We start from the raw sequence: 21506 nt of genomic DNA, 5'->3' as shown, positions 1-21506 counted from the left end.
AAGCCCAAAATACCACTAACCCGACAGAGAGCCCTGTCTCCCTTCCCCCAGTAAAGGAGAGGGGAGAAAGTCTGCATTTGTGTCACATACTCCATCTTACATCCTCATAATCTTTGTGATTAGGAAGGGGCAAGCATTTGAGTAGATATTCCACCTAGTTAGCAGAGTGGCAAGACTTTTTGCTGAAACTTCAAGCAAGACTTTTTGATACTTTAAGGCACAACAAAACATCAGATGTTATTACAAAAGTTGATCAATTGGATTGATAATTTGCTTCTTGCTCAAAGTACTTCAGAAAAATCTATTTTTTTCACCTGTTGGAGAATACAACTTCTTCAGTTACATACATACATGTGTGTATATATATATATATATATATATATAAAGAGAGAGAGAGAGAGAGAGAAACATACATATATAGTCCAATACAAGATTCCAGTGAGGGCGTGATTCCTAGGAAGCAAGCTACAAAGGTTAGTTGTGCTAGGTGACAAAAGCACCTGTAGGCCATACCCTCATACATGGCTAACAAAGCTACTAGAGAGATTAGGAGGTAGTAGTTAAACCTTAATAGAAAACTAGAAGTTTCAAAAGTTAACAGATTTTTGACAATACCCATTGACAGCAGAAAATATGAGCAAAAACACATTTGGTAGAGCTGCAAGAGATTAGCTGAATTTTCAAGTATCATTTCAACACATGCTTAATCCTTGGAAAATTGAGAATGATAGTAATAAAATTATCTTCATTATGCTCATTTACTAATGGGTTAGAAACCACACAGTCCATTCAGCATTCTACAGCAACCAAGTTGCATTATTTTAAGCAAAACCTATAACCTTCATTTATAAAAAGTCACACACAGAAATAAGTACTTCTACAAATGAGAGCTGAACAAGTTTTCAGGTACATCAAGCACACAACTCCTGCTGGGAGATGGGATCTCTCTCCACTTAAACTGCTGAGATGGCAGTACAAACCTTACTAAGCTAACAGCTGACCCACAAAATTGCTAGCACAACTATGACCACAGCAGTTCCTAAATATCAACCAGTTCCTAAATATCTTGGATGTGTAAAACTGGTACCTCTTGAAACAAGGCAATTGACAATTTGAGATTAAAGTCCGTGGTCTGAGAAGATACAATATTAAACAGTTTACCAAAATATCCAAGTCAAACTACTTCAAGATATGGCTGATTCTAGCAACACCAATTTGCAAAGAGCTTCTCATAATGGCTAACTCCATAACATAGGAAGGTTCTACTGTGCACGTCTCAGGTTTTACCATGAAGATCTAAAAGCCATCAGCTACACGTGACTTAAGTTACAGCTGTCAAATACAGCCTTTTTATGCAAGAACATGTGTTGGTAGTCATCCTTTTACAAGACCTTTGCAATGTAGTCTACCCAGTTAAGACATTGGACTAGATTGGACAGAGCAAAACAGCAGACAAGATCTGTTATTAATACACTTGCATCGGTTATTACTGTCGGACACAATGTTTTAAAATTAAAATGTACAGAATTTTTCAAGAGATGTAGAATAACAAGATACAATTACTGCTCTCGCATGAACCAGATCATTTTGATTCTATTCAACAACTTTTCTGTTATAACATTTGCCCATTGATCAGCAGTATTTCAGCACTCCTCAATACAGTCTTGCTCATTTTTCTTTTGCAAACACACACGTCATTTCTAGAGGAACACATGCCTTCATTTTGGGTGGCACTTCCTGTACTACAGTTCTGAAGTGACCTGTGGAGATAGAAAGAAGGATCCGTACGTCACTGGCCTGCAAAGACTGTCCCCCCTGCTGAAGACTTCATGGGTTGGATCCAATTGCAGATTAACGTGCTCAAACTCCCAGGATGGAGGACAGCTACTCTGTAGAGCCTGGAGCATGATTCGACTCACCTTGAAAGGCACTAAGCACAAGGTCAGCTGAACCATTTTCTATGCTCTACTAACTAGAGCAGGAGCTTAGATGTTTAAATTAATCATATCTTAATCTTGATCAGAACACTGCCTACTGTGTGACCAGCGGCAAGTCACTTTCACCATATGCTCCACAATGTGGTGCCACATATGGACACCTGAAGTAGCTCAAACCACCTGCTCAGGAGTTTAGAAGCAAGGTAGCTATATTAGGAGATGAAAACAGACAAGAAGATGACCATGCTAATGCTGCTTCTAGTGTATAGATAGCCTATTTCAAGTCACTTAGAACTCCCTGTGTAATGCAGAAACACACTGATTTCTTCACAATCTTAGCTCCTATTTATAAAACGGGACTAACAGTAGCTTCCTACTGAAAGGGATACTGTAAGAATGAAATAGGCTGAAGCACTAGGGATACCACAATGATTAAATAAGCATTATGGTTAAATCAGGATAAGAATGGCCTGGGGCACACAGCCAACACGCCATCAGCCCCCAGAGACTTTGTTTCTCACGGATCTATTCCGGTCATCTTCCCTGGACACTTGTGAAAACACCTGAATCCGGCATGACCAAATTACTGTAAATACACCCAAGTACTGCAACCTGCCAAATTCCTACCAGATGGCATCAGTCTGGTACACATAAAGTAGTAAGCAGCAGCACATTAAAGAAGCCTGAAACTACTGTTAAGAGAAACCCTAAGAACGGACCCCCTGCTACCAAGAGCCCCCATGGGCAATGAGCCATGTGCTATGGAAGAGCACCAGGCCATTTTCAAAAACGATACCTACCCTTTTGAATAAGCACTGAACCTCACTCACAGCCAAATGCCAAAATTAAGTGTCCCTTGAAGATTCCTGTTAAATACTAGCCAGAATTGCAGGCAAATCATGTTCTTTTTTCACCCTTTCTTGATGCAACCATGACAAACTGTGAGATAACATGAGATGCAACCAAAATCAGGAAGAAATAAAAAGATTTTGGTTTTATCACATACAGATTCATTTACCTACTATTGTCCAAAATAGTGGAAAATACATCTAATTAGATAAAAGACTGATTTTAAATAAAACAACTATGAAGCCCTTATGTTTATTCAGATATCATATTTCATTAGCAGTATGCTGTTGCATTGTCTGGTCAGTCCAGACAAAGTCCAAATACTACACAAAATATTACAAATCTGGAGGAAGGAAAAAAAGAAAAAAAGAAAAAAAAAAGCACAAGGACACAGAATTTATGGCATATTTATTTTGTGTCTCCTCTTTCAACCAAAATTTCCATTACAGCTTGCTTTAGGAATGCCAACTGTTCCTAAGTTTTATGTTTTGTCATAATTCTCTTAAATGTGCTTTGTGAAACTAATGGGATGAAAACAACAAGAATACTGTACCTTGTAAAGGAACGGTGAGTGAAGCAGGGAATACACATCAGCACTAGAGATATTCAGGGAGAAGGTAAATAAGTAACCTCTTCAGAGTAGGTATTGGTGCACTTCACTAGGCTTCAACTTTTGCATACAGGACTCAGGGCAAGCTCCCTCCCCTGGCCACTGCACATGTTTTCCAGTCCACATTCTTTTGACATGTCTAAACTTGTCCTTATAGCCCTCCTTCCTGAGGGTAAGTCCTACACACAAAAAGGAGAAAAAAAAATCCCACCTTTATTGTTCCCTTCCCCACACCCAAAGCAAAACACCTCTCTTCTCAGCATTATATTGCCAAGGTGCCTGCTCAGACACTGCTACCCCACTCAAAAAGACATTTTTCTTTTTTTTTTTTTATTTTATTTACAAGCCCAGCTGCAACTCAAGGGTTCCTTTCTGGCCATCGCAGCCAGGAGCTCACAGGTCTTTCACCACACTAGTTTAAGGAGGAAAAGGACTGTATTACCAATAGCTGCAGTTCAGAACACAAGACTCTCTGGAACTGTAACCCTGGCAAGAGCAGTAATATAGGAGTTGAAAAAACTCTTTTATTACACTAGGGTCTTTTACCAGCCACCAAAGGTAGGAAGAAACCCATGAGAAGCCCTTAACCACTGTGCTTCATTAGCCCACTCAACTCATAACATACTCAAAGGAGGCGATACTGTGAGTCTTGCCCTTCTGTTCTGGATGGGAAAACATCTGTATCAGATACGGTATCTTGTATTTAATGACAAAAAGGGCATATTACAGCACTTTTCATAAAGCATTCACCCAGCAAGCTTCATTCCAGTAATACAAGACGCGATGTGATAAGGAAAGAGATATCATTAGCGTTAACGATAGAAGGATGGCAACCTAAGCAAGATTCATTTTGCACACCCAAGAAAGACATCAGGCTCATATTAGCCTAGAGGCGTTTATCAACACTCATTTTAGCAGAAGCCTTAGCCCTTGATGAGCACCAATTACATTTTAAATGGAGTTCTTCCCTTTGATCAAGGGGTTAGATAAGATCACATTTATGCCACAGAGCTTGGATTGCAACAGCACAGCAGACACCTAGTTTACCTACACCTAACTACTAGCAAAAGAGATAGCCCCCCCAAATATAAAGAGATTATCGTTACAGTGACAGAGAAAAGAATTTTCTTCATGTAAACGGGTATCAGAGAAGCATTTAGGGGACATTATATGAACTCAGCACTAATGCAGTGTTATAATACAACTCAGCCAGATACCAAAGGCATGTCTGCAGACCAAAGTTAAAGGTCAGCAAATTAACTCTCACCAAATCAAACACAGATGTTTGTTTCATCCAGCACACGTGACATTTAACGAGAATTAATTGCATTTCATAATATCATAAACATGTAGTTTAATAGGTGGTGAACGCTCAACACCAGTAGGAAAGGTCAGGCGGATTCCATACATCTCTTACAAATCCTCCAAGCTGTGAAACATTATTGCTTACACACTGGAAGGACGGGGCAGGCACGTGGAAAGCTGCAGGCAAAGGGAAGGGCAGCCCAGGGCTCTGGATGATAAATGGCCCTTCGCTCGGAAGTCGCCTCTGTCTGGAAACAAGCGCCCAAGTGTGGAAAGGCTCACACAGCCTCCCTAACATCACGTGGAGAGAGATTTCATATGAATTTCCTTTCTCTCACTGAGGCCCCGTGTGCAGGACAAACACACTAACATTTGTGAGGAACCCTGTCACCGCAAGCCGTGGCCGGAAGAACTGAACGCAGGGGCACTGTAGCTCCTATCAACCCCTCCTTTCTCCTCTCCAACGGCAGTTTCTCTCTACCTCCTCTCCTCTTGCCAGGGCTTACATACTTGGGATAACTGGAGGATGAAGGCAAGAGAGGCTTGAAACACTACACCTCTAGCAAGGTGTCTATATGCCTGTCTATATGACATTGTCTGAAACACTGGATATATTTATTAGCATTTCTTCTGTGCGAAACTTCCCTGCAAATGAAAAACCTGTTCTGAGATAAGGATGGAAGCGGAGCGATCTCACCACCTTCTCTGCTCTCCCTAACCGCTGCTAGTCATTTTGACGTGCCTGCATGCAGCTTGACATGCCTAGAAGGAGCCCATCTGTTGGAGCACGATTGAAATCGGGCAATCCAGCAATTTAGATTTAAGAAATCAAAAGAAATGAGTGCGCAAGCCAGAAAGTCCTGCATACTTGCTGACAAGCTGCATGCACGCATCACTCATAACTGCCGTTCATCCAGTAGCATCTGCTGGATAACAACCATTTTTCAAGGTCTTCTACTTAAGAAAATAAGACAAATTTAAACAGGCGTTTTATCTAGTACCCTGTACTTTGTCCTCCATTACCTCTTGCAGTTTACTAGACAGTGCACAGACCAAAAGGGGCCTTATTGTTGGCCAAAGAAATTACACACTTAAAAGAGAAATTTTCTAATCTGGAGTGTCATGCAGAAGCGTAAGGAATGGGCACAGAATAAACAGAGTTAAGAAAACCTGACATGCACCCTCCTGAAATCTCAAGCAGAGGCCACTAAAGACTTGTGTAAAGACTTAAGAAAACAGTTCAAGAAAGAAGAAAAAACTGATGTATTGGTCAATCTCTGCACCTACTGCCGAGGAGTTGAAAGACCTTTCATCTCTATTTGGTTAATACTGAGCAAGCACCCTGTCTCTTTAATGCTACTAGCTATGTATATCACTCTCCTATCCTAAAACTCACTCTCAGAAGGCTACAGTAAACTTTCCAGTAATACTCATTGTGGTTTTAGCATTTCAAATGTTGCTTTTAAAGTCATTATGCTGGCAAAATTCTACTTTTAGATTTCTGATCTCTGGTTAAAATAGTTTCAACAGCCACTCAATGTTAAAGTAAACAGAACTTGTCAATGAACACGAGATTAAAAGGAAAAAAAAAATCACAGAACCCAAAAGCAACTCAAGAAACTATAAAACAGGAGAGAAGGGGAAAAAAAGGAAAAAAAAAAAAAAAGGAGTAAACACATGGAACAAAACAAACCAGTGGAGTTGGTCTCTGTGTTCATGGATGCACTGACCCTCAGCAATAACAAATGATTAATTTTAAGAAGGCAAACTGGTTGTGCAACTTGACTTCAAGTTTTACCCCACAATTAACTGAATCTCTTTAATATTTCAGTTCTGGCTAATGAAACATTATTGACCATGTTTCTTCAAAGTTTCAGCTGATATCCGAAGAGAAAGAGTTCATTCAATGTCATTTCCTTACCTATTTAACAAAAGCTCTTTAAAAGCTCTTTAAAAATATTTTTGAATAACTAAGCACAGAAAAGAAATTCTTCTGCATCCCAAATTACAGTGGTTCTCTCTAGTCTTCTTCACCAAAAGCATAACTCTCATTCTGTGTTGGAAAAAAACATGGGCTTTAGTGTTTTTCCAGATAACTAGAACAACAATAGTGTTCACTTGATAGTACTTAGAAAGAAGAAGGCTAAAAAAATAGTAAATAATAACAATTTATTGTCACTCACAATTGTTTCCAAAATCCTACCATGCTTTGCAGCTCCCAGAATACATAATTAACATGACTGACCTTGTTGAAATCTCACTGAGCAAGCACGATGGCACTAAAAAAAGAACACCAGCCCTCACAACCAGTTGCTAACTATTAACAAACGAACGCATTTCTATTTTTTCCTCCAAGGCAGACTTGCAAATATATCAGCCCTAAAGATTCACCAAGAATGGAAACCAAAGTATTTGGTGATGCAACGGGCACAAACAAACGGTATCCATGAACCACGGAGAGGAAGGGAGCAACCGAACCTAGAGGGCAATAAAAGGACTGAAGTGTCAGCGTGATGCAGAGCTAGCTGAGTCTACAACTACAGTAACAAAGGCCAAATTGTAACGGAGGCTCAAAACAAGGGGAGCAGCTAACCACAAGCATGGCAAACTGTCTTTACCGTGTAAAATTTGGCTGGAAGTCACAGCTCGCATAAATATGTTACCTGGGGGCAGGGGAAAGAGGGACAACAGGCTGCAGAAAACAAAGAGGAGATTCTTCTTAAAGAAGATCACCAATAAGTGGCCTTTTTCACACAGGAGAATCTATTCCACATGCAACTCGGCCTCCTCTCGCAGCATCTTTTAAAGAATAGCTTTGGATATAAAGGTGTCGGTACCCAGGGGCTTCCCAGATCAGGAAAGGTTTCTCCATATCAGCAGATTGCTCTGATTGGGGTTCTCCCCTTCCCTGCAAATTCTTGCTATGCCAATAAAATTGTGCCATTTTTATGCTCGAGATTTCTACACACACATTTTTAAAGTAAGTTCGGGTGTTAAATTGAAACATAGGAAGTTTAATCTCCATATGAGGAAGAACTTCTTTATTGTGAGGGTGACAGAGCCCTGGAACAGGCTGCCCAGAGAGGCTGTGCAGTCTCCTTCTCTGGAGATCTTCCAAACCTGCCTGGATGCCACCCTGTGCCACGTGCTCTGGGTGTCCCTGCTGGAGCAGGGGGTTGGACTGGATGGTCTCTAGAGGTCCCTTCCAACCTCAACCATTCTGTGATTCTGTGAAGTAATAAAGAGGTTCTTGGTGGGTTCTGCACCCAACGCAGCCCAGGAAACGGCAGGCCCATAATCAGTACTAGTACTCCATTTCTGTGGTCATGTACCCAAACCTACAGTGACCCAAATTATTATGTATTTCACCTCAGCAGAGTCTGTTTCCGGAAATCAGAGAAGCCTGTACCCTTAAAGCAGTATCAACTCCATGACAACTCCAGACTTGATAAAAGCAAGCAAAGCAAAAGCAAGTTGCTTTGTCAAGCAACTTGACAAAAATATATATCTTTTCGCTACTGAAGGTGACCCCCAAATATTGTCAAATTTGGGTCAGAGAAGCTCAGAACTAAACCATCACAACTCCTGGACTTCAGAAGCCAAGGAAATGTTTACATGACTATCAGATAACTTTCAAACATTGATTCTGCAGCTAGAAAAGCTTGTGACATCCTTGGAAAAGGCTTGAGAAATGCTCCACCTAAACTCTGTGCTACTAGGGAGTAAAGCACAATGCTTCATCAGCAGCTTCAATTTAGCTGTGCCCCTTTTATTAGCTACAGAGCCTGCTGCTGTCAATACAGAGGTCTTTGCCAGAAAAAACACCCTGGCTCACAAAAAACAGCGGCTTTCTAGTCTGAATTAACAAGAGAATACAAGCCACTGCTTTTTCTATCAGCTGTTAGGAGCTGCTAACGATAAACAAAGCACTTTTATTTAAAGTCTGACTACCACAAGTTAAAAATATCCATGTTTAGTTTAAACTCTAGTTAAGTTTTGCAATTTAAAATTAGATTCTCTCCCCAACAGAGAAGCTCACAAAACACAGAACATAGCTCCGCAGGACAAGAGTTGACCTGTTTAAAACTAAGTTCAAAAAGCCACTTTTTTTTTTTTTTTTAAACCCCCATGGAAGCCAAGTTTATCGAGAGAATATACACTGTCTACCAGTGTCAGAGCATTTAATTACTGCCTTTTATTTTCCTGAATATATTTCATGAAATATGAGGGGCAGAGGTTTCTTTATTTTATAAAAGTATTTTTTCCAAATCAAGTAAACTAATTTACATATGTTTGACTGTAAAGAGCTTTGAAACAGAAAAACACTTTTTGAATAAATACTTCTTCAGCTTTAAAACTGAAATGGTCTAAAATCAGACCACTTCCACTACTCTTTGCATGAAGATGTTTTTATCTGTTTGATGAGCATGCATCTTTGATGAGCATTATCTGCAAAGCCGAACTCGCTACTGACAGCTGGTATCTCCCACCATAGTTATTGATATCATCCAGCCCTGAGCACAGGCCATGAATATCACCAGACAAAACACATTTTCCCAGAGCTTGACCCAGAGCTCAGGGCAAATAATGGTATCACCTCCTGGATGGCATGCGGAGGCAAACATGCAGGATAAGCTTCCCTCCATACAGGGTGCTGACAGCCTATTTTAGAAAGCTGACTTTGAGAACCACAGATAATATTCATAAGATGAAACATAAGAACATAGGTCTTCGGTCAAACATAAGATTCATTATTTTTGAACTATAATCTCTGTGGAATCTACTAAAAAGTGCAATCTTGAATAAAACTTTTCCACATCTCATTTCTTTACTGCAAGCTTGTCATGAAGAGAATGATGCAAAATGATGCAGGGCACCAAAGAGGTCATCCAAGAAACTGAAAAACAATAGCAGCCACAGAAGGCACCATCAGTATTTAATTTATTCCTCTGCATTTCAAAGGACACGCGTTAGCCTTAGTCAGAAGATGCACCTTCCAACTTCAGCCAGGCCTCAAATTATTCTGCATAATCCTAATTGAGAGCCCAAGCAAAGCCTTACCTGCACAAGGAACCTGCAAGTAAAATAAATTATGCAAGAAAGCACGCCAAGCATGCTTAAGTATAATAAAGCCTTTTAAAATGATTAGCAGGTTTACTCTTTAACCTGGCATGCTAACCAGCGTTCGGTGCCCAAGAGGACAAACACAATAAGGATAAAGCATTGCACAAATATTCCACATGCCAAAGAAAGAGGTTTATTTCACCGAGACAATACGCTCCTTTCTAAACCAATGCGCAGGGAGAGAAGGGCCTTTCTCTGGATGTTATTTCTATGTTATTTACGCACACGCTTGCGGAGCCCCTTTCTCAGCAGGGCTGCTGGAGGGCCTGTCACCGGCGCAGCAGCGTTCGCGCACACATTCCAGCATCCAGCTCCTCGCTGCCGCGTGCGGACACGAGGCCGCCCGCCTGCCCTGCGGCCAAGCACCGGCCACGGGCACGCAGCCTCGTCGGCATCGCGCCCCGGGCACGTGGGAGCAAGGGCTGCTGGAAGGGAAGTAAACGCTCCTTCTAACCCAGGGAAACTTCCATCTCCAGAAGCATTTGAGATTTCCCATCACCTTCAAGTCGCTAAAGCCTGTGAGAGTGCCCCATGTATCAAAGGACGGTCACGCTAGATACGCGGCCATACGAGACAGCAATGCTTAGTCTCTCGCTTAATTCACAGCATTTCCCTTTAGACGGGACGCGCCACACAGCAGGCAGCGACACTGGAACCGAGGGCTGCTGGCAGAGCCCAGCCTGACGGGACAGGACGGGGCTTGCCTCCTCCACGAAACACAGGACCAAACTCTGCAAATATGCCCCCCCATACATGCATAAACACACACACACATATATATATATATAAATGCATGCACACACACACGTGCCCAGCTCTGCTTGTGGAACACGAGTCCGCGGCTCTAATCACCGCTCAGCGCCAGCTCCTGTTCCTGCTGACGGCAGCTGGACTAAAGTTTTTGCCTAACTTCGGAAACGCGGAGTTTTTCCACCAGCGCGCTCGGCTTTGAAGCGCTACAAGTTGCTTTACGGAGCACTGCGCGCTCCGGCGCAGGGCAGCAGCCCGCGGCGGGACGGCAGCGAGCACCGGGGAGAGCAAACACCCAGGGGGCCCCGCCGCCAGGCCAGCCCGGGACTCCCGTTCCCGCTTCCAGAAAGAGCCGAGTTAGGAGCAAAGTTTAGGAGCAAAGAGACGCGAGCGCGCGGCCAGGTAGCCGGGAGGCGACACCTCCATCGGCGCCCGGGCACCCGGCGGCGCCGCAGAGAGACTCGGAGCCGCTCGCGGGGCTCCGCTCACCCTTGGTCCAGTCCAGCACTTGCTTCGGGCTCCACTTGGTGACCGGCTCCATGGCGAGCTCCGGCCGGGAGCAGCCGCCGCCCGCGCTCCGCCGCGCGCGGACACGGACGGGGACACGGACGGGGACACGGACACGGACACGGACGCGCCCGCTCAGGCTCCGGCGCCGGCGCCCGCTCCCATCCCGTGCCCCGCGCCCGCCCCGCCCCCAGGTGCTGCCGCCCCGCGGGACGGGGGCGGGGACGGGGCCGTTCCCGCCCGCCCGGCCGCTTCCGCGCGGGGCCGCCCCAGCGCGGCGGCCACGGCGGCCTCCGGGACGGGCCCGCTGGGCTGGCGCCCCGCGCGGGGCGGGAAATGGGCCCCGCGGCGGCCGCCGAGCGTCGACCTGGCCCCGAGGGAGAAAATGGCCCCGGCGGGCGCGGGGCGGCGGTGTTAGAGGAGGGAGGAAACGGGGGAGAAGACTGCCCGGGGGCCAGGCCAGTGTTCAAAAGTGCGTTTGTTTAAGAGCACGCTAAAAAAAAAAAAAAGGCAACTTTACTGAAACCGCCACTCTGAAGAAAATAAGCTTTTTTTTAAAAAAATTTATTTATATGTTTGTTTGTTTGTTTGTTTGTTTTGCCTTTGGTCAACAGAGGTAAGCTTGAATCAGTGCTTGAATACTGATTTCTACCCCGGTACTGGTTTTACCTCTCCTCATTGCTGGGGTCACAGTTGCTTCAGTCTTGCCTTCTGCAAATGTTTAAATATAAATACATATAAATATCAAACTGTGCATTTCTGTTTTAAATAATTTGAATATAATGGCTGCAAGGCATTCTGTCAATTAATACCTTTCAACACTTACAGGACGCAAAGCTGAAACGTCTTCATACAAGAGTGGTGCACAGTGTGCTGGGAGAACAGAAATGGGATCAGAAATAGGGGTATGTAGCTATTTTTCCCTTAGATGTCCCACACAGGCCCCTAAAATTCAAGATGAAAAAAAAATCAGCTGCTGTGAATGAGTATCATAAAGGAAAAAGTTGATGCACCATAGGGACAACAGGATAATTTCAGAGCTATGTGAATTCACTACTTGAAAAATGACTATTTGATACTTGTTCTTTTCAAATTTATAGCTGATTTTTTAGCATTTATACAATGCTGTAAGGCCTGGTGTATCTCCGTATTTTCTATATAGATGGACAAATGAACTTTCAGGGTATACTATGCATCTTTGGAAAAGAGAACGTGTTGTAAACTCTGATTGACTTTCCCAGGCTCTGCCTTTTTACTGATAGGTGACACCAGTCTTTAAAGTAGAAGAGTCTCCAAAACACACAGTAAACCTAACACTTAAATTGCATTAGTGTCTAAAAGGTGCACCAGTTCTGAAGTCATTATGTGTAAATCATCACAAAATGGAAGGTCTGAAATAGTAGTGTAACCAAGACCCTTTAAGGAGGGCCACAGCCAAGGTGGCTGCATGGTCTGCAGCTGCCCTGAGGAGAAGGAGCCCTGTCTACACAGGATGCTTTCCTCATGGCAGGTTTCCAGGGCTGGCAGCAGCCTGCCATGCAGAGCAGTGGCATTTCAGGAGCCCCACGAAGCTCCCGGCCATGGGCGCGGTGACCTCCATAGGGTGGGACCTCCACAGGGTGGAGCGGTGGCTGGATGGAGCCCATTGGAGTGGCGGCTCTACATGACTCAGAGCCCTGTGGCATTTTTAGCAACAACTGCAGACTTCCTCCAACCGCTCTTTGCCCAATATTGGCATTTGTTTGCTTTTTTAAAAAAATTATTTCTGAATCCTACACGTAAAAGAGGCTTTGGGCGGGGAGGCCAATTCACCGCAAAAGGCTATTTCTGTTTTTACTGTTCTCACTGTGGAACAACGTGGGGCCTTCCAGTGCACCTTCCTCACCTTCCTCAAAGGAAATGTTTCACTTCTGGTCACCTCCTGAAGTCAATATAATCCCTACTTCAGTTTACTGAAGTAACCCCGCTTAGAAAACTTTCCCACCAGTAGATAAGCAGCAAGGAGACATGGGGAAAATGGGTATTTTTATTACAGTCATCACTTAGAGAATATGGGTCTCTAACAAATTCCAGCATGAGGCCCATTTGTACAGCGTGTGAAGCTCTCACTGCTCCTCTTCCTCAGTTTGAAAGAGCAGAGGGAACTCTGCTGTGATGGTAGAGCTGAAATTTGAGTCTGGCAATATCTGAGAGTAGGCAAGCAGCTGGTGTTGCAGATCACTGCATTTCCAATCATTTGACTGCCCATGAAAGACACCTCAAAGGTTTAATTGTGGGTAATAAAAAATGGGGAAAAGAAAATACGTGTGTGTGCATGTGTGACGACACAGTCAAGCACATTACCTCAGTAACTGTGTATGTTTACCGGAAAACTCATAATGCGTTCATTCTTTTTGTTAGAGGGTGGTTGAAAACATGTTTTTAATTCTTGTTTGTGGGGTGAATTCATTAAAGCTGATTTATTTATTTGTCATTTAGCTCCTGAATATTATGCTTGCCAGTTCACTTCTTGCATGTTTTGAAGATTAAAATGCAATTCATTACAACTCTGATATTGGTACAACAAAAGTTTCCTGATTGCCCATTGGAACATGTGCTCTTGAAACTTAAAAGAACAACAAGAAGTAAAAGCAGCTCTCACCTTTTGGAGAGGCCTGAATAAACAGAAGGACCTTCCTGCGTGCCCCTTTAATGGTTTCACAGTGGTTAATGTAGCAGTGCTTCTGTCTTAACTGCACAGATGCTTCCCAAGGTTGCAGGAAGGAAAGCAAATGTTGGTGTTTGGATCATTCATCTGCTGTCATCCTTCTCTGTCATGCGTCTTGGGACAGTCCCTGGATCTTACTTGAGTGAGCACCGTATCTTGAAAGTAAGACCCACAGATCTAGTTAGCAGTTTGCAAATTTGATAAATTGATTATTCATTGGATCTTTTTATAACTTTCCAAATAACAGATCTACTCTATATGTACATGTACATCACACATATTTAAACAGTGTGGTATTGTAATGACTCTGTGTTTTTTAATTACATTACGTCCCTCAACACTAGCCCCTTTACAGCCTGCTCTGCATGAATGAAATGGGGCTAGCGGGGAGAGAAGAGCATCTCCAGTTCCTCGAAGGGGATTCATCTGAGTTGCTTACCCATACTGATCTTTTCAAACACAGATTACAACAGTAATTTCATCACCTCAGTCTCTTCCTCACTTGCGATTAGTAGCCAATTGACATGATGCAATTAGTACTTCTGTTTGTAGAATAAAATTTCTGTTAAAAAAGTACTCATTGCCAAAAGAAATTTAAATAAGCTGGCTGTACTCTGATGTTCAACCAACATGTGTGGTGTTCATTTCTGCAGCAAGGACTAGAACAATGCTTCTCTAAGAGTGCACATTTCTATATTTGCTATAATTTTCCATTTGTTACAGTGATTTGATTTAGAAGAACATTCAAATTAATCATTTCCTGATTCCCTGCTTTTTTCATTTTTTTTTTCTTTTTCTTCTTAACAAGCAGGTTTGCAAAGGGATATCAGTTTAGTTTGCATGGATAGTTGGTGAATACGGTTCATGTGAACTAAGACCATGGCTCCACAGAAAAGGAAACAAAGCTGTGTGCCATCATAGCACCTAGCAGAGAAGGGCAATGAAACAGTTATATACCCACAATTTCTACCTTGTCAAATTATCAGAGGGTGTTATACAATGTTTACCTTATCTTTAACAGCTGGTTGCTGAAGGAGGACAGGTAATTCTTTATAACATAAAGTCTGCTGGGGAAAAGTTACCATTTCAAAAAAAAAAAAAATTATTGCGATTGTTTAACAGTGTTTCAACAGATAGCTTGTTTTTTAACACCAGATTTGCCATTTTATTTAAAACCAGATTTGCCATTTTATTTAAAAAAACTCTGTTTGACTCCATCTTTTAGGCCATGGTTTTCAATACCAAATCTGTGTACTACCAGATTACAAGACTGGGTCTTGATCATTCATGATTAGTAGGTAGATGATCATATTTCTATTAGAGTAACCTAAGTCTACAGTATGGATTTTGTTCAAACTTTAAGCAGGCTACCAGGTAACAGAAAATGGTTGATGTAGCACAAATCCTGCTGATAAAATAACACAACAAAATCTATCTAGGCCAGATCAACAGATTACACAATGTGTTTTTTGCATATTTTTTTCCAGTACTAGGAGCCCTTAAACCCAATTTATTTCATCATCCATTTAGAGCCTAGATATTTTTGGCAACTAGTGCAGGATTACACATGGCAAGGGTCGTGACTTTGGCTTTTAGCATTGCCTACACCAAATCACTATATACGTTGAAGTCATTTTTTAAAAAGGTGGCAGAGGAGTTGCAGTAATATTGCCACCTGTAGCATTTGAAATTTATTGTGCCAAAAGTCATAGATAGATATATATAAGGTAACTTAAGAGCACCCAGTGTACCTCAGACCTTGCATATGGGGATTTTGAGCATGCAACTGTATTTAAAGGCATATTGAGAAACCTTTTTTTTTTTTTGTCACTGTGCCCTCTGTGTAACAATTTATGCTATATCAGAGCTTAATGCAAATGTGTACTTCTAATTTGCTCTTCTAAAAGGCACCTTACAGCATCGTAACAGTTACCCTACCTGGGCTTACATCGTGTCCCAAAAAGGTGGTGGCTCTGCTTGAGAAAGACTCCTTCCGATGGGGCCAAGGCTTTGTGGCAAGGCTCTAGCTCCAGGCCCTGAGTACTCAGCGCAGTCAGATGGGTCTGAGGATTGCGGTCAGACTTAAGCAGAAGGCTCTTTCGTCTTCTAAGTGTGGATTTGCACAGAAAGCAGTTCTGTACAGCAAAGTTTCCTGCCTGAAATGAGGTAGATTTAAGTCTTAAACCCATTTTGCAAACAGAGGTAACCAGTGTTACTTATCTTTGGAGAGGTGAATAAACAGCTGATTAGCCAAAGGTCACATGCCAAGTTTAAAATGTGTGTTTTTTGTTCATGGCCACAAAAAGTTATTTTTCTTAGTGATCTAGTTTTTTTAAAGGTCAGCATATTGCAATTTGTATCTTGAGTGAAAGGATTGTTTATCCTGTTTGGCAAAGCTTTGCCTAAGAAAGTTTCACTGTATTTCATCACATGATTCTTGAAAGGTATATACATTTATTCATTTAAGATTCACAGTTGAAAACTGAAAATTGGCAAACTAAAAATATAAAGGAAAAAGATTATTTGGGTAGAGAAATAAATTTGCCTCTACCACCAATCACAGAAGGTCACTAGGCAATAAGCATTCCCTGCTCCTTTGCCACACATAATGCTTTAGAGTACATCACTACTACTACCACTACTAAAAAAATTACTATTTACATATAACTTTACAAGTATGCTCTTACTTACATGCATGGTCCATGCAAGTCATTAGGACTTACTGCACAGGAACTGGAAGAATGTTACCCCATTTAGCTAGAACTTAGGACTTCCCAGTAAGGCCGGTAAGTATTTTAAAGTTGATTTGGAAATTGCAACCAGTAAATTAAATGACTCAAAAGTGAGTCAGGTACAGAACTGGGCTTGTTTCTATAAACATATAATTTAAAAAAAAATCAACTAATGGGGCAACTGTTGTTGAAGAAGAATCAACATCCGACTGTTCATCCTGCTACCAGAACTGTTAGTGAAGGATCTCTGTATACATGTAGGCATAGAAGGTTTTGGTGTACCCCTTTGAGAGAGTCAAAGGCTGGGGACTTGGTCAATCAGCTAAAGCATATTGTCATTTCAGGTCATATCCTCATGAATTCAGAATGATTTTGATAAAGCAATGAACTTCTCTTAAGTAAAACAAAAACAATAATTTCAAATCAGACTGACTTTATAAAAAGTCTTACCTTGAATGAAATTGTGGATGTCAGGATGAAGAAGTGGCAGAAGGATATGCCTTCTAATCCCAGTGTTGACTTTTAATGACCTAGACCAAATCACTGAAACTCATAACCACTTGAATAGTCTTGCCTTGCTGTGAAATGCTGAATTGTTCTAAATAACCGAAAAAAACTATAAAAAGAAAAATAAATTGCTAACTTCAGTTAATGGAAACATTTCTAAGCCCCTAAATGTTTCTAAGTACAAAGGAGTAAGCAATGAATAGTCGGATGAAGAGATGGATGCCAAATTGCTTCTAATGATTTTGCTAAATTCATTTCATTTTAGGTATATTTACATTTGGCCATAGAACACCACATACTGCTGGAAAAGGGCAGTGATTACGGGTGGTCTATCAATAAAGAGAGTTAATCCAGCAAAACTGACATTTACCAGCTCTGCCTGACTTGCAGATTTTTTTTCCATTGTATGATATCTGCACTACTTATTAATAGAGCTGCATTATTTTTATACTTGAATTGTCCTTGGGTTTTTGTTTGTTTTGTTTTGTTGCATTCAGGTTTCAAACAGCCTGCACAAAGTTCCAAGTCAGGTAAAAGTTGCCTCTGCCTGCTGATAGCAGAAAAAAATGATGATAGTGTGCTAAACTAGGCTAAGCAGTAAATAGGAAGGTGCCCTGAAGTCTTTTACCTGGAAAAAAAAATCCCTTTAACTTCATTGATTAACCTGTTTCTTTCAGAATCTAGTCCACTAGATGATTGTAATAGCTTAGGCTCAAATCACTGAACAGAATTAATTTCTTCTACTGCACCTTTTGCTGAGGTAGCGTGTTTTAGAAGTTTTTAGAACTATTCTGTAGAATATAAATTTATTCTAAATATATTTGATGGTTAATGAAAAATGGATTCTAAATGTGTTTTATCCTACCTTGGATACCTTTACCCAAGCATGAAGCTGGATGACCGTCAGATAAACGGAGCACAGAAAATATTTGTGTAAAATTGAAAATTTCATAGATATCAGTCAGTGTCAGCTTAAATGAATACTTAAATGAAAGTCAATGGCAACTTTTTAAAAATTATTTTTAATACAAATATAGCTAAAAAAATCATCTTTTCTCCACCCAAGTGTACAAAAGGAGAGAGCTTTATCTAGAACACACCCCATTAGTGATTTTGATAAGATACAGAAGAATAATGTTCCCAAATGGAAAACAACTGTTACAAGTTTAGCATTAGCAGAGAAAAGATTATGCTGCAAGAGTGGCGAAAGCACTTTGAAAAATTAGCAGGAGCACTGTCTGCTCCATCTGTTGCGGATGTTTGTCCAGCAGCCATTTATCAAATACGCACACTCGTACCCCGTTCTGCCCGATGCCTGTGCGGAGGGGGTCAGGTTTCACATGCTGTGCCGCCAAAAGGAAAAGCGGAGGTTTTTTTAACTTCACACAAGCTGTAGTCAGAGCAGTAACTAAATCATTGACATCTCCTTATGTGCCATCAGCCTACTTGGAAAATCACCTGGAAGAGCCCTATCCACAGGTACTACAGCCTGACCCCCACCGGCACCCGCATGGAAGGGGCTTGTGATGATGCAGCGTCAGAAGGAGCCTGATGCTGCTGAGGGAGCCGCAGGGGCTCAAGCAGGGACGAGTCATTCTCTGCCACACCAGAGACGACGCCAGAACACCCTGTTCCACGGCTTACTGAAATGTTGCTCAGAGCAGGGCCTAAGAGATAGGAGCCTTCTACTGGAAAAGCAAAGATACTCTTACAAGGAAGATGCTGATAGTTCTTTATAGATTGTATTTAAAGACCCAGATTTGAGAAGCCTGTGTTCCACCTAAATCACTCCCAACTCCCTTTTCCCCTCTTGTCTAAGTCTTTGGACATCAGGAAACAACAACGAAGAGATTTAAAGCTCAACTGGCTGAATCTGGGTCTCTCTGCTTATGTAGTGGTGGACTGGTGAGCTCGAAATAGACTTTTAGAATCTACATGGTCTTAAAAGAAGAAGACAGTATTTCTCACTATTTTCCTCTTTGCAGTTTTCCTTTTCCCTCTTTCTTTTTAAAGCATGTGAGGCATGCAGATACTTAATTTAGCTATTTTTCTTAATAGCTTAAATTTATTTGGCAACTCTGAAATACAAGAGAAGTGTGTTTATCTACTATAGAATTGCTTGAAAAAAAGTAATTTGTGGAGAAGATGAAATAAATAAAATATTTCTTCCTATAAAATAGGAAATAAATGATTAATTTAAATATTTCCTTAGTATTAGAAATAATCCCCCAAAGTTGAGCAAAAACTTCTTGTTCGTTTGTTTGCACTAATTTTCAAGTATTCTAATGTGAATTTCAAGTGAAATTTACACCAGTATCACAACTGGTTACTGCAGCCAAAGACTGGCTGTAACTGGAAGGCAAAGATCCCATTACTTGAGCAGTAGTTTCTCTAAAAAGCTCCATAGAATGTAAGCTATTGTTAAACTATCTTTGACAGTATTTTCCATCTTCAGATCTTAAAACATGTTGTAAACATTAATGAACAGTCTCACTGAATACCTGTGGTCTTGTGGTTAAGACACTGAACTCTTTCAAAAGAAAGAGGTTCAAAGCCTTGCACTGTCACAGCCAGCTCATGCAATACTAAGAAAATTACCAAGACTCTGATCCTGAAGTCCTTTAAATTTAGGCACTAAAGTAATTCTTTTAAATATAGTGGTATATGTCTAAATGTTGCAGATCAGGAAATTTAAGGGTACCTTTGGTTCCTAAGCCCAAACAACCCTCCTGCAGCAGTTAACAGCTACACCACCCATTTTGCGTTGGAGCATCTGAAGAGGTTCTCAGGATAATCCTCCTGATGCCCCTGCAGGGGCAGTGCTGGGTGGCAGTCACCTGGGAGCAGCAGAGCAGGGATAGGAAGAAGAGCAATATGTTAAACCACTAGCGCTTCACTGCTGCCGCAGCAGTTTTAGTAAACATTTGCCCGGGGACTCAGTCTAGTCTTAGTCAAGCTGTACTGCAGAATGACTTTCTCGTGACCAGGTCCTTTTCTGGGCTCACATGGTAACTATGTTCAGTTTCCCATGGCATATGGGGATCCCGATTTAATAAGTGTATTCAGCACAGGTTTGATCATTTCTATGAAAACATCAGGGCTCCATCCAGTAGGTGAGTGATGAGCAGCCTCGCCCAAGAGATTGGAGCTCAGCCTCCTCCTCAGAGGATTTCAGACCATTTCTCATGTCTGTTTCTCACTATAATTTTCATCTTCTCAGTGTATCCCTGGTGGTGTTTCTTAGTGGACTGGCTCAGCTGGTTCTGAGATTTTTAGATTTCATGGCTTGTACATGGCCAGCTCTCTTCACGAATCATGTAAATAATCTGAGGAGGAACTATGACACTTGCCTTTGCAGCAATGCTATTAGTATTGGCAAAGTATTGCTATTTTTAAAAATGCTTCCAAAGGAAATAAACGACGCTCAACTGTTGTATATATTACAGCTTTTTTGTCATCGTTGCTGATACATACCTGTCATTCCTCTATTGAGGAGCAGCGCCAAATTATTTTCTGTACATTTACCATGAGTTCTTTCCTTCAATAAATTCCTGCATTCTTTATTAGGTTTGTTTAAAGTGTATTGCTTTTGCAAAGAGTTGACTCTTTGGTCATGTGGAGCTTGAGGTACAAAATGAAGCCCTGGGAAGAGAACCTCAGAGGAATGGAGAGAAGAAGGGGTCATATAGTCCCCTGAAAATACGGCTTTACAGAGACCAAAGAGTAGGCCTGTCATTTGAATCAGCGACTGCTTTGAGGGCAATAAAAGTCACGAACAAATGTTGGTACCACGAATGCTGGAAGACCTTATAAATCACATGAGAAAGGAAAAAGCAATTAAATGAAGTACGATAGTCCCTCTTAAAACCTATCTTCAAAAATAGGCTTACTGTCCCTTCAGGATAATAATTTTCATAGCAGAAGTCTGGCAAAAATCTCTGGGAACTATTCTTTGTCTCCTCTACAAGGATAATTATGTTTCCTTTCTGTGCTTAAAGGACATTTTCCCCAAAATTTGATAATATAATTAAAAAGCGTAGTGAAAAGCAAAGAGTTCACCAGACTGGAATTGTAAATTTCTGCAGGAATTCTGCCTGGAATGTTCTTTAGTGTAAAACAATTTGGTCACCTCTTCCTCAGTAACAGAACCCTAGAAATGAAGCTGTAAGATTTGAGAGAGAGACAAAGAAAGATTATTGGACAGATAAAGATCTTGAACATTAAGAAAAGCCTCAAAACAGCTTTAAAATGACAGATTCAGTGGACAGAAATTATACCAACACATCAAATATACATTGTTTATTGTTGATGCCTGAGGTCACAAAATTATTTGGCTTTCTGTGTGTACAAGATGTCGGCAGAAGCCAGACAATGGACTTTTATTTGTTCTTTCAAATACAGACACAAGATGAATGGAGTTGCTTTTAAATATTTAGTGTTTTGTCAGAAGGCTGGCATCTTTCACTTGCCCCTTGAAA

The 21506-nt window shown here is 41.4% G+C and overlaps 1 protein-coding gene across 1 annotated transcript in view; it reads right to left on the bottom strand.

Moving 5' to 3' along the window:
• The window catches only part of CNKSR3 (CNKSR family member 3), a 50577-nt gene extending 39431 nt beyond the window's left edge, over positions 1-11146 (bottom strand). The window contains 1 exon segment of the mRNA XM_088519606.1: positions 11065-11146. Coding sequence (XP_088375732.1) covers positions 11065-11116 — 52 coding nt within the window. The 5' untranslated portion in view covers positions 11117-11146.
• Positions 11147-21506: the final 10360 nt, after the last annotated feature.

The sequence above is a fragment of the Tinamus guttatus genome, unplaced genomic scaffold (assembly GCF_059628265.1).
Source record: "Tinamus guttatus ecotype Peru unplaced genomic scaffold, ASM5962826v1 Tinamus_guttatus_pri_ptg000063l, whole genome shotgun sequence".
NCBI lineage: Eukaryota > Metazoa > Chordata > Aves > Tinamiformes > Tinamidae > Tinamus > Tinamus guttatus.
This window is presented reverse-complemented; position numbering and strand designations above follow the sequence as displayed.